Source organism: Parasteatoda tepidariorum, chromosome X1 (assembly GCF_043381705.1).
Source record: "Parasteatoda tepidariorum isolate YZ-2023 chromosome X1, CAS_Ptep_4.0, whole genome shotgun sequence".
Taxonomy (NCBI): Eukaryota; Metazoa; Arthropoda; class Arachnida; order Araneae; family Theridiidae; genus Parasteatoda; species Parasteatoda tepidariorum.
Genome location: NC_092214.1, coordinates 70176053 through 70190781, shown reverse-complemented (window position 1 = coordinate 70190781; position 14729 = coordinate 70176053). Strand labels below are relative to the sequence as shown.

Here is a 14729-nt window from a genome sequence, read left to right as displayed (position 1 = left end):
AGTTTGAACGTGGTGTTATAGTCGGCGCACGGGAGATGGGACATAGCATCTCCGAGATAGCAATGAAATTTGGATTTTCACGTACGACCATTTCACAAGTATACCGTGAGTATCGGAAATCCGGTAAAACATCAAATCTACGACATCGCATACATATTTGGGATGCCTTGCAACATGATGTTCAGAAGATATCCCCACCCCCTCTTACTCCCACTGGTTTATAGACAACCCTGCAGGATTCATGGTGTCAATTATCTCCAGCACTACTTCACACATTGATCGAATCCATCCCACTTCGTGTTGCGGCACTTCTGCGTGCTCGCGGTGGCCCTACACGATATTAGGCAGGTATACCAGTTTTTTGGCTCTTCAGTGTATATATATATATTGATTCATAAGGCGATCAATAAATTTACGTAAAGAGTTTTTTTTAAGACAACTACTGTCCTGTTTTTCTTTAAAACTATTAAGCACAGTACAAAAAATCTCTTTTATGGTTCTTTTAAACAAATAAATAGTACGAAAAACGAATGAGAAACCATTTCATTTAATTTTTAGAACACTAAAATGTCCGCTTTTCTATTGAGTGAACACGTGTCCCGAAACTCATGCAAAATTTGAATCTTGCGCATTTTTGCGCCATAAATTACTGCCAACAAGAAAAAAAGACTGTTACTGCTAGTAGCCCATTGAAAATAGAGCTCTGCGGGAAAAAAATGCGTCGATGAGAAATATTTTGAGCATTGTCTTTCTCTCAACGTGCAATTTCCCGTTTTGATGATCAGAGTTTGGTGTAAAACTTATGCGATTTAACTCTGTTGAACTACTTTGTGGTTTTCTTTTTCAGAATTTTAAAGGTTACGCTAACATTCTCACTATCACTCAAGCCTTAAATGATAAAATTGCATTGTAGTTCAGCTACATTAATGCAAAAAGGTCACTAAAAATTTCGATAAAAGTTTGTGTATTTCAGCCCTCTCCATCACCTGCTATAATGCTTTCTACATAACCATCCACTATATACTTTATGAATCAATAAAAAACTTACAATTTTTAAATTAAAAACTAACTTTTCTATCAAAATTACATCTTGTGAGAATTTTAGGGCCTTCTCTGTCGCCATTAAAGCCTTGCACATCTTTGCAATGTTGCACATCTTTGCAATCAGCTTGTCACTAACCTTCAATATATCTGTTCATAATAAATTTTCCATAGATACCTTAAATATTTTTCCGCAACTCCCTTAATGAGAAAATTAAATCTGAAATAAGGTACCTGAATGTTAATGAACAGTGCTGGCTCCAACTAAATCTGCTATTAAAATTGTCCGGCTATTTAAGAAAGCTCCTTGTACAAAATTTAACAACTAATTTATTACACTAATTAATATATTGACTTACCTATTGCACCGATCCTGAGAAACAAACTTCCATGACTTCTGTCATTTTCTGAAATTCGATGCTTTTTTTGCCTAGGATTAATAGTTGCTAGATTTGTTTCTGGGAGTTCTTTTCTTGGAGCTTTTTCTCCCATTTTCATTCGTAATCCTTCCATAAGATTCAACTTTCTGGAAGGTTTTGATGTTGGCTCTCTTAAGAGATATGTGTAAACATAGAGAAGGAATAAAAGACTCACAGAATACAAGAACACATAAAATCCCTACAAAGAAAATCGTAATTAATTACAAGATGTAAAAGGTAACAAGATAATATTTTTAACAGTTATTCAAAAGTAGCTGACAGTTAGAAAGATCAAATAAATAAAAACGAATGGAGATAGTAAACCATGGTGCCTGCGATTCTTTTTGAACTTAGTAAGAATGCAGTAAACCATACAAATCTATCACCTTTTGTCTTTATTTATTGACATTATTTTTTGGACTTAAGTAAAAATAAAAGTCTCTGGAATGGTAACAATATTTGTCCGATGTTTGCAAATAATGTTGATAGGCGCTTGTAAACAATCCATTCAAATTTGTAAATATTCCAAGTTTGTAACGTCTTCATGGATGTAGTTTGTCGCAAATCTGTATGCCTTTCTTCTTACAAAGATTTTTAGCAGAATTTATTGACACGTTCAAATTTCAAATAGATCTATCGAAGTAAATGGTTTTCTCAAATTTTTTTCATTGCCTCTCAAAATGTGCTAGGATTTCGTTGAATTTTTATCAATTACGCGAGTTGTAAAAAAAATAGTATTCTTAAATTTCGTTCTTAAAATTTTTTAAAAAATATACAAAAACAAAAGCAATTTTTTTGAAAAACAAAAAGAAATACTGCTATTATTTCGTATTCTAAATTTATTTTAAAAGTAAAATAAAATCGAAGATGCCTAATTTTGTCATTTCTTTTAAAACATTTTACTCCCATTCATCTGATTGTATTAAACCTTACTTCTATATCACTTTCATTCTGTTTTAAATAGCCTGTGATTATGCGTTTAAATTAACCAACTTTCCCGAAAAAACTCATATTTCTTTTGATAAAATGTAAACATAAAAGAATAGATAGCGAAAACAACTTTAATATATAAATGTCATATAAATCAGTTTCAACTATAGGCAAAAATACAGTATTTTTTATATTCTTCTGGGCTTCTAATTGAATTGGTGAGCAATGAATATTGAAATATTTAAAGGGAAATTATAACAACATTGCATCGAGTTTCAGGAAATATTGCACATTGGTGTGACCTTACTTTTTCATCAACTCCTTATATTTCACTTGGGAAAAAATTTTTTGTGATCAAATTTTTTTGATCGTGCCTAATTCAAGTGTGGGGATAATAAATTATTATTAATGTGGGGATTAGAAATTAGTTTTGCTTCTAAAACTACAGATTTATTTTTAAAATAACATTTTTAGCCTATTTATTGTACAAGTTTAAAAACATTACAAATTGCAAGGGGTTTCGTAAATGTAGTGACAATCTTCTAAGGAAGTTAGGACAGACGATCAGTATTAAAACTATATAGAAACTCATGCCCGGAAATGTTGCCGTATCTGGCTAGGGGTGCTTAGCTATTATGACCTGTTCAAAAACACGAGAAGAAACAGTTCATAATAGGAAAGCGCCACTAGTGGCTTATGATGACATTTCCAGGCATGAATGCCTATGCAATTTTAATCCTGATGATGAGCCTTATCTCCCCTAGAAGTTTGATGTAACATTTATGTGACCCTCTGTCACATATAAAGTCTTTAAACTTGAATATTTCGAAAGAAATAAACTACAAATATCATTAAAAAATTGTAGTTAGAAGAAAGAAACCGATTGAAGATTTGAATTCAGCGATATCTAAGATCTGAAGTATCTAAGATCTTCTAAATCTCATGCAACGGAAGACAGAAAAAGAAATTGTTCCTCAGTATTATCAGTTAAATTGTAAATTGTCGGAAAATTGAATTAAAATTCGCTGTTTTAATAAACATTTATATGGTAGCATAATCATTATTATATATTTTAACATTTATATAATAACATAATCATTTTCAAATGCTAGACCTTTTAAACGGTTACGGTTTTAATGATAATGTATGGCATAAAATGAAACAAGTCTTGAAACTAGTCTGAATAGCTTTAATAAACCAATCACCTTACTAAAATTATAGAACGTATCAATGGAATTATGAAAATAAAACAAGACTCAAAACTACTTTTAAAAGCTTATAAACCAATAATTCTTTATAAACCAGTTACTTTATTGAAAGTATAGAAATTGTCAAGAAACGATTTATTATTTTTATAATAATTTTCATTATTTTAATACGATATAGTAACAATTTGGTAAAATTAAAATTTATCAACTTACCTCAAAATAAAATAGAGGAACTCGAGGAGTAACAATTTCTGACGTAAAAAACACCACGCATATAACAACCAGCAGTTGAGCGTAGATCGAGCTCATCAGAATAAACTGTTGGGTTCTATTCAAAAAAAATACATTTGTTAACATTGAATCAGTTTATAAGAAGATAAATCATACATTGAGTAAAAAAAAAATGCTCAAAACTACCTAAATACGGTAAAATTTACCGACTCTATTGGAACACCAAGAACTTCGGTAATTTTAACCGAAGTACTTAGGTATTGATTTTGGTAAAATAAACTACTAAGATGTGATAAAATATGGTAAATGCTATAAAATTTAGTAATTTTTCCATGATATTTAAGAGCATGGCAAAAAAAAAAATCATTTATTTAGTTGAATTTACTTTTCAGTGTTTTATTTTTTACTAAATGTGAGGTAATAGGAACTATAATTTTGAAAACCAGAATTTCGGGTACCATAAGAATGGAAAAAATATAAAATGAATGGTTTGAAAAGCTTATATTTTGGTTCTATTTACCAGAAACATGTTCTTTTTTTTTAATTTGAAATTTCATTATCATATAGTACGGTAATTTAAGCAGAATTTTTTTCTAAAATAATATTCACTTATTATTTTAATGTAAATAAAATTAAGATCTTTATGCGGAGAGTACGTTTAGAAGATAATCAGCGTTTAATGTACGTTTCCTTAATTCCGAATCTGACTATCTCAATGAGTGTATTTATTCACCTGAGTGAAATGAACAGGGGTATTTATAAAATTGTACTTTATGATCCAACATAGAAGAAAAGTATAATATTTCAATAAAAATCTTCAATGTTTCAGTCGCTTTTTTTACAAAATAGATTTCAATAACGTTTTCCTCCCCTTCGCTTAAATACTCGTTTCTGACCCCCATAAGTGTACTTTTTTACTTAATTTTTAACAAGAAGTCTTGTAATATATTATGTATCAAGAAGGATAATTACGGAAAATCTTTTATAAGTTTTTCATGTGTACTTATTATTGACGAATAGTCATGAGATTTTTAATCGTTTTTATCGACAGTGCTTAATAAATCTCTGTTTATACCAACAAACCCACGGAATACAAATGATTCCCTACCCCAAGTATTCTTTTACGCAAAAATGATGTCTTGTTCAATTTCAGTTCAACCAGACCTTCTGACAAGGAAACAGATTTTCGAATCTTAAAAATTTTCTTTAAATAGTACCAGATACCATGCATAGTCTTTTTTCCAAGAGAATTTGTTATCTCATATGCTATACAAACTACGAAGTCAGATATGCTTTAAGTTAATGTGATAGCTGTTTTTCTTCCCTAAAGAAAAAAAGAGGCCCCTGGAAAGAAAAGATTTTGTGATACTAATAGAGATTCCTTTTTTTTTGTTTTTTTTTTTGACTCATTGACGACTAGGCAGATGGTTTGGTCACCCCTTCATTGTAATAATTTTAGGATGCTAGACTAAATTGATAAAAACTGCTTGACTAAAAATTCTCATAACTTTTATTCTAGGTTCAACGGATCTAGTATACAAAGTTTTAATTCCCGTTCATCAGATATTTTTATTGTTAAGCAGTGGTATTTCTCATAATACTGGTGGTTTCGGTTACAGAAACCCTCCAATAGGGCATTATTACATTATTACTGCATTTGCAGATTTTTTTTTTATCAGTTTTATTTTCGTTTTTTAAAAGCAAGCAAGTACATTTGGGGAAATTGCTAAGACTCCCTCCTAAAACATCTCAAAACATAATAGGACTTCGCAACACACAAAAAGTAAAGATTTTTTCTTTTTCTGTTACTTAATTACAGGCTTTATTATATCCTGATTTATTCCATTTTTTAAAAAAATATTGTATCAAATTCAACTGAAATTTAAACAACATGAAGTTTTTATGGATAATTATTAAGATTATTATATACTTGCAGATTTTGCAACATGTGTGTTGAAAACTGAATGTTTTGCAATAATAATCTCTGCATAACTGCAATGAGGTGCCAGACAAATTTGGACTTAACGCAGATTCTCTGCATAAATTCTGCTACCTAGCTGGTGACTATTGAAGAACGAAAATCTTCGGACTCGCCATCGTTTTGTTGAAATTGTTTTGAAGGTGTCATAGCTTATTAGCAATTTCTAGACATCTTTTTTTTTTATTAAAAAAATACATCTAATTTTAAGAATGGCGAAATTTAAGAAATCAATAAATTGAACTAAAAATATGAACTGTAAATATTGAAACCAATTTGATTGACTGATAAAATACTAACGAATATTTAATAAGCGCATTCCAATTGTCTTCGATTCATCTGGTAATCTAACAGGTTTTGATGTTTTCAAGCTTGTATTTTTCAGTAGTAATTTGATAGATTTTGATAGCATTTATATTTTTGCCTCCTAAATATTTAATTTATTATTTAGAGGAACATTTAATAACATTTTAATAACATTTTAATAACATTTATGGAATATGTGAAAGAACTAGTTAAAAACAAGCTTTAAAATTTTTAATAACCTTTATATCAACAAAAATATAGCTATTTTTCAAGGGAAAAAATATTTTTTATCAATCATTATCTCAATTTTGTTGCTCAGTTTCTTTATTTTCTTATGCAACTCTGTAATATTTGTGTTTATGCACGTTAAATTATATTTTAAGCTATGAAGATTCAATTATTTATTTATTGAACATTCGAATGATTTTATATTGACAAATATTAAGATTTTATACTAAATAGCCATATTATTCAGTTGGGAATTTGAAATGGCTAAGAACTTTATATATATATTTTTAAAGTTCTGGTTATCAAAATAAAATTAATCTTTGAAATACGTCAATCAATTCGTTAATAATAGAAGGCATCTAAAATATTTAATTGATGGAGTTAGTGTTGCCATCTGTTGAGAAAAATAGTATTATAACTGTAATTGGCATAACTTTTATTGCAAAAAAATGCAGTTATTTATGTTGTTTAATTAGTAACTAAGTATTATGCTCAATTAATAACTTGGCAAATAATCTGTGCTTTTTAAGAATATATTAACATGTAACAGACTTTCATAATCCTACACTTAATTCCAGGTGAAGATTTCTTCCTACTTTATATTATTTAAACGCGGAATGCCGCTGCCATCTGTCGAAAAATATAGTATTTATCTTTAAGACAAAATAAATATGTTAAAGCGACTATCAAAGACTATCAAAGCTTTTTTATCTGAAATGTTTTATACTGGTGATTCTATGGAAACATGACAATTCGGGAAAAAAAAAAAATTCTTCAAATTCAGTCTTCAAAATAATCCAATTTTTTTTTTGTATATTTATTTAGTTACATTTATTAATATCTTACAGACAGCAGTGTAGTTTATTGACATTTGCTCAAGAAAAAAAAATAAAATAGAAATTCACCATATTTTGAATGCCTGGAAAATAACTTATTAGCTTAGAAATTAAGAAAACAGTCATTTTAAGCTAATAGTAAGTAACTCAACTTAAGAAACTCGGAAAGAAGTTAATTTTAACTTTTTATGTAAATAAATTCCAAAAATAATTATTGTGAGCTATTTGATATTCTCGGCTTCTTGTTTTTTTCCCCCTCAGTTAATTTTTCCTTGATTGTTTTTAGGCCTTGATTGTTTTTAAAATAACCTAGTAAAATTAATTCTATAATAATTTACATCAGAATTTTTATTTCCTTTATTATTTAGATTTAAAATATTTCAAATCATTTAATTTTACAACTATATTATATTCTTTAATGTATACACCCATGTAGAGTTTAAAGACTATGACAGAATTAAATTGTACAGTGATGTTCTTAGTTTATCCTTCACATTTTAACTATCTGTGTTTTGAAGTGTGTGTATTTTATATATAGTATTTTTGCACTAGAATCTGCATTTTCCCTCTTCTTTTGACTAGATTTTAACCAATATAAATGTGAACTATTCTATAGTAGCAGAGCATTACTTATGGTACTGGGCTGTAGTCAAAACTTTGACTCTTACGAGGTCTAGGCACGCTTCTATAATGTCCGTTGTCAATTTATTTGAATAGTTGTCTTTTCTATTCGAGATGAAACTGGTTCAGCCCAAGCCCTGGCCCGACGCAAGCTCGTTATAGCTAGCTATACGAAGTTTTCGGGTTTAAGCTCATGATAAAGCTGTAATTTCCTACTATCCTCACATTAAAAATTCTTAAATTTGCGATGCCATGATTCGTAAAATGGATTATCTCAAATAATGCAATTTTATTAATTCACGAAATTTGTCACAAAGAAGTGCTTTTGAAGTTTTTTGAGCCTGTAGGACTTTCCAAAACTAGCCAGAGCTTATCTCTCTGTTTTCTGCCAATTATTTATTCACAAGATGATTATTTTTTCAAAAAAATACCGAACCTCTTTTTTTGAAACATTTTTAAAATATCTTGCAATTTTTTGTACATGCAGCATACAAAAAAATATTATCAAATGTGCCTTAAACTTAAAAAAAAAGTTCAGATTTGACAGAGGTTGACATAGTCGATTTATAATTCCTCTCACATTCTCAAATTTGTTAGTATGTAATTTTAAAAATTTCCTTCGAAGTTGAAAATTTATGATGAAAAGTTTCTCAAAAAAAGATGTTGGCATATCATACGCTTGTATTTACTACGTCAAAATTTCGTTAAACTTTTTTATTTTCTTGTACTATGGCGATTTAAAAATATCTATTAGTTTCAGAAGGCCTTCCCTTTTTTACTACACCTGAATTCCTAAATCGGGCTTTAAACATGTCTATGTAAAAAAAAAAAAAAAATGAGGGCGTCATCAAATATAAAAACTATTCATTAATATACCATATTTACTTGCTAAACTGTACATTTATTTTATAATTTATAAAACCAATGCTAAGGGAAAAATAACGCCCACATTTCTAATGATTTTTGATGAAGGAAACATATGTAGCAAGTCCATAAATAAATTTATCTAATTTATCAAGCTCTAAGACAATTAAAATGAAATTTTTACCAAAATTTTAAAGGTTGATTACATTTTTGCATGTTTTGATTTATACAAAGAGAATAAAAGTTAATTGACCCTGATCACTCTTCCACAGCTTGTTTTAATTTGCCTTAAAAAGAATTTAATTCAGATTGAAAACCTATTGAATTGAAATAAGTAAGTCAACCGTCTGTTACATTATAAAAAATAGCAAAAGAAAGAAAAATAGCAAAAGCTGAGAAAGTTTCAGGCTTCAGTACTTTTCATTTAGAGAGTTACATTTTAAATTAAGAGCTATTATGAATAAAAAATTAACCAATTCACTTTCATCCACTTCCTTATTTCACTTCAGATAGTTAAAGGGCTCATAATTTCCCAAAGAATTAGTTTCCTTTCGCGAAAGTAACAAGCTTACCAAATGTTTAAATAAATTACACTGGGAAATTTTTTTTTCTTCTATAGCGTGAGATATTTTAACAGATCTTAGATAATTTCGAATTAAATCTGGAAATGTGCAAGTTTAAAAACATAATATGCAACGGGGGATAACCACAAACTTCCAAGGGAGTTTGAGTACAACATCAGGATTGTAATTGTACAGAAATGTCGTCATACGCGGCTAGCGGCTCTTTCCTAGCATGACTTGTTCAGAAGTACACGATGAAGCATTTCATAATAGGGATGCGACCAGCAACGTATAATTATACTCATATGTGTTCAAACCGTTATAAAAAATGTTGAATCCAAATTTAAGCTGCCGTAACTCTGTGACAAATAAAAAGTTTTGGATCAAATTTCTTGTATGTTCTCGATAAATAAATACTGTTAGACTAAGAAAACTTTATCTTTGTTTGAAAATTTTTCTTTTTGCGGTACCTTAAGTCAAAATTCGTAGCAAAAAAGTTAATTTGAGCTTTCACGTCTTTGGTTTGAAATAATATATTTTCAGTTTTCTTACATTAGAAAATTTAAATTGTAATTAACTTTACTAAAAATTTTGAACTTGGGTCCACTTTTATTTTTTTAGGTTTTTTGAGATAAAAAAATAACTACCTCTCCACCAACTTTTCTTACATTTCGATGCATTGAATTTATTTTAGAGAGATTTTTAATTTTTTTATAAGACATGCTTAAGAAGCATTAAAAGCGTTTTAAGAAATGTTTGATTTCACAACATATGCCATTAATTTCCTTAGATAAAAAAAACAATAAAATATTTTAAAGTTAAATAGCATGATAAAAGAACAATAAGGAAAAAGTTGTGAAGGATTAAAAAGTGATCTTACGAAAGAAGCTTTTATTGAACGAGAATGAAGTATTCAAAAAGAATACAGAAGAAGTTGCTAAGTTTTGAAAAGTGAAGGCTAATAAAAAAAAGTGTTAACTATTAACTTACTAAAATATCCTTATCAAACTGTCCAGTCCTTAAAAAACTATTGTTATTGAATAGTTTTCTTAAATATTTGTATAAGGTTAAATAGAATTTTGAAGGAGAGTTTTTCAATGAATTTACTCTTTAACTGATTGTAAGAACAAAAACCGTAATGTCTGGTTCTTTTATATATTTTTTGCTACTTTGGTAAACTGTTTTTAATTATTTTTAGCCACTCAACTGAAGATAGATAATTTTAAGTAGGCTTAATATTTGGATATGAATAAATAAAATATATAAATAAATAAAATTTGTAGAAAAATAAATTATATAAATAAATAAAATATTATACATACATTTTTAAAAACATGGTGGTTATTTTTTGTGATAGCGAACACTACACGAAAAATATGGAGTGTAAATTTCCCCATAATAACTTCATGGGGGAAAGAATTGTTTGATCAACTCGGTCTTTTTATATTTATAAATTTATTTAGCTTATGATTCTCAAATTGCAACATGGTGTTAACAGCTTTCCTGATTATCCCGAGTTAACTCGGATATATTGCAAATATTTATCATCCCGAGTTAACTCGGGTATACTGCAAATATTTATCATCCCGAGTTAACTCGGGTATATTGCAAATATTTATCATCCCGAGTTAACTCGGGTATATTGCAAATATTTATTATCCCGAGTTAACTCGGGTATATTGAAGATATTTATCATCCCGAGTTAACTCGGGTATATTGCAAATATTTATTATCCCGAGAAAACTCGGGTATATTGCAAATATTTATTATCCCGAGAAAACTCGGGTATAGCATAATTTGTCAGTACGTTTTGTTTTATTCGGTCGGAAGCAAAATAATAATAATAATAATTATCTTCTGTGATTGGAAGTTTGCCAAGTTTTGTTTAGTAGTTTCTTGCTGTTGGATTGTGAGACTGCACACGTGTTTTGCGTGATTGTATATACGATAATTGCTGAATTTACAAAGAAAAAAGAATTTAAAAAAAAATGGCGTATCACTTCACTAGCGTTTGGAAGGTATCATTTTGAGTTTTCCCTTGCTTTGAAAGCTATCATACAAAAGCTAATATTTAACTTTTTTTTTGTGCCCGAGATAACTCGGGTTAGCAAACTGATGGTAAATTAAAGGTTTTCTACCCATTAAATAATAAAAATTAAAATTTGAAACTTGTGTATTATATTTTGTCTTAGTTCCCTGTACTTATTAATAAAAAAAAAATTTTTTTCGATTTTTTGCATTTTTTTTTCAAAAAAATTTATAAAGGAAGCGGCTAAGCAGAATCCCATGTGGTCATTTCCATAAGCAAAAAAGGAGAAATCACACGTGATGCCTATTTTATCTAAAAAAAGTAATTTTCTTTTTCTTTTTTTTTTAGCAGGTTGTTCTTTTATGCGTCCTATGTCATTAAATTCTTTATTTACTTATCTTTAGATTAATATATTGAAAGCTAGTATACCTATTGCACAGTTTTAATATATGTTTTTTTTATTTACATATGCATTTATTTTTTTTACAAAAAGGCTTCTAAGCGAGGTGAGATTTAGACATATCTCTGCCAAAGGAAAAATTGAGATGAGGTAAAACATGAAAATAATAATAAATAAATAAAAAAAAAACTTACCAAAGGATTAAGAAGATCAAGAAACAAATAAAATTTTGAATAATAGAATTTTAATTGCATAGTTAGGTTTCTGATACAAAATGGACTCCTTTAACAATTTTAGTTCAGATTTTTATTTTTCATCACTAATTTTTTGCTATACCTTTAGATATTTGTTGTTGTTGTTAATTTACGTCGCACTAGAGCTGCACAATGGGCTATTGGCGACGGTCTGGGAAACATCCCGGAGGATGATCCGAAGACATGCCATCACAATTTTGATCCTCTGCGGAGGGGATGGCACCCCCGCTTCGGTAGCCCGACGACCTGCGCGCGAAGTCGAGCACTTTACGGTAGCACAGTTTAACGAGGACCAATACCGCACACCCTCGGTCCCTACGCAGACTGATCCAAGTGGTCACCCACCCGCACACTGACCGTAGCCAGTGATGCTTGACTTCGGTGATCTGCTGGGAACCGTGTCTTAACGATCAGTCCACTGCGGGACCTTTAGATACTTAAGATATTTCAGATTATTATGCCTTTAGATATTTAATTTTGACAAGTATTTTAATTACCATTGGTCAGGCTTTCTTCATAGTGGGCCAAACAATCCTCTTAGAGATATTTTAACGTTTTTGAAATTTTTTTATTAAAAAGGGTAATTTAGGGTAATTTGTAATTTAAGTAAAAAATAAAAATATGTGTTAGGAAATAATGTATATTTATAATATCAAAATTATTTTGAAGAAAATTAGAAAGATAATTTTGCAAAAAGAGGTTCAATCCTTCCATGTTTCCCCTCTATCTCTAAAACCGTTAAATACAATTTGTTTAAAAAATTTCCTATGTTACTATTTTCTGCACAAAAATTATACATGCATGCAATCAAAAAATCGAATTCTTATTCTGCTTTAAAAATGGTATGCAATGTCAGTATGAGACATATAAGAAAAACGGGATATAAACAATATATTTTATTAAGTCAACGCTAAATGCTCATAAAATGTAAAAGTTTTAAACTTACCTCCAAGGTTATATTTGTTTTTTAAATAATTTGAGGTTCGGTGGTTAAATTTGATGGCTCGACGGCTAAAGCACGGAACTGTCACTCTGACCGGGGTTCGATCCCCCTTGATGCCCACCCAGATTTAAATCGTTGGGAACCATCTCGCCTGGGGCGTAAAAGCTGCCTGTGCGCAATGCTGACCACATTGCCTTAATCATGCAATAGTCATGAAATTGTGGAGTCCTAAACCCCCTGGTTCACAACGGGCTGTGGTAACGCTTCACTTTTAATTAATTTAAACAGGTAGAAAAAACAATGGTATTTATATTGTTTAAAAAATACCTAAAAACAATTAAACGTTTAAAAAGCATTGATAATACCTAAGGATGGCGTGCAAATGTTTTAATATTATTAATATTATAAAATTAAAATTAAGGGAAGCGGTTTATTTTTTTAATTGAAATACGCAATAATTATTAAATTTTTGTAATTTAAAAAAGAGATATAAAAATTATGAGAGAGATCAGTTACACTAGTGTTATAACTTGTCATAAAGTAATATAAGGAAACCAAAACTAGTGAGGCTGAGAGCAGAACATGCATTTTTATACCTTTCAAACGGAAATCAAAAATCTCCACAAAAGTTCGTATTTTAAACGTTTATTTAAACATTTGGTCCAAATGCTTGTAATTATAAAAAATAAATTAAATTGCCAGTCATTTATATGCAAGAAAGCGTTTATTATTAGCCAACATTGTTATTTATTATTAACTAGTACTCATTAAAAATATAATTATGATATGATTAATTATTAATATTATGAAATAATAGTTAAAGGAAGCTGTATATTTATTTAATTAAAATACTCAATAATTATTAAACTTTTGTAATTTAAAAAAGAGGTTTAAAGATTATGAGAGAGACCAGTTACACTAGTGCTATAACTTGTCATAAAAACGCAATATAATGAAACCAAAATTAATGAGGTTAAAAACAAAACATATAATATTTATACCTTTCGAACGGAAATTGAAATTTTCACAAAAATTCTTATTTAACACGTTTATTTAAACATTTGATCCAGATGTTTGTAAATTAATGTTTGTAAAATAATGTTTATAAATTAAATTCAATTGTCAGTCATTTATATGCAAAAAAAGCGTTCATTATTATTTATTATTAACTAGTATTCATTAAAACATGAAAACTATAATTATTTCAGATAGCTTCGCTTAAGTTCTTTTTTGAAGAGTATTTTTTCATCTTGCATCACAGTTCCTATTATTATGGTAAATACATTTTACTAAATTTAGCGCTCAAATATTTGGTCCAAATGAAATAGAAAATAATTTTTTTAATAAACTTTGTTTTAATTTCGGCTCTATGTTTTTTTCTGAAAAAAAACTAAGAGAATGGTTTTAAAGGAAAATGGGATTAATTATTTATGAAAATATAAGGAAGGAATGCAAAAACAACGGAATAGAAATACCAAAAGTAAATTAATTTTTGACCGTTTTAACGTATAAAAGAATTAAAAGGAAAAAGATTTGAATGTGTAAGATAACTTACATTAATTTTAGTTCATTTAAAAATGGTCATTTTAATTATTTGCACAGGGAAGTTTTTGAAATAAAATCTAAAAATAATTATTGCGCTGGCGAAAACTATTAATTGTCATAAAATACAGCTAAATCAAAATGTAGGATAAATCCTACTTCTTTTAAAGGAACTAAATATGAGAGAAAATGTATAAAAATAAGCCAAATGAACATGATCTACATTCATAAAACAACCGTAAAAGAAGATAATCTATCATTTCGATAATAGACAAATGTCACAAATATTTTTATATCGTGTTTTTATATTTTAAAACATTTGAAACTGGTTTAAAA

General features: G+C 28.7%; 1 protein-coding gene across 2 annotated transcripts in view; it reads right to left on the bottom strand.

Annotated features, from left to right (window-relative positions):
• The window catches only part of LOC107451013 (proton channel OtopLc), a 95993-nt gene that overhangs the window by 11256 nt on the left and 70008 nt on the right, over positions 1-14729 (bottom strand). For both annotated transcript variants that reach the window (XM_016066966.3, XM_071187244.1), the window contains 2 exons: positions 3812-3926; positions 1401-1659 (listed from right to left, as the gene is read on the bottom strand). In XM_016066966.3, coding sequence (XP_015922452.1) covers positions 1401-1659; positions 3812-3926 — 374 coding nt within the window. The remainder of the gene's footprint in view (positions 1-1400; positions 1660-3811; positions 3927-14729) is intronic.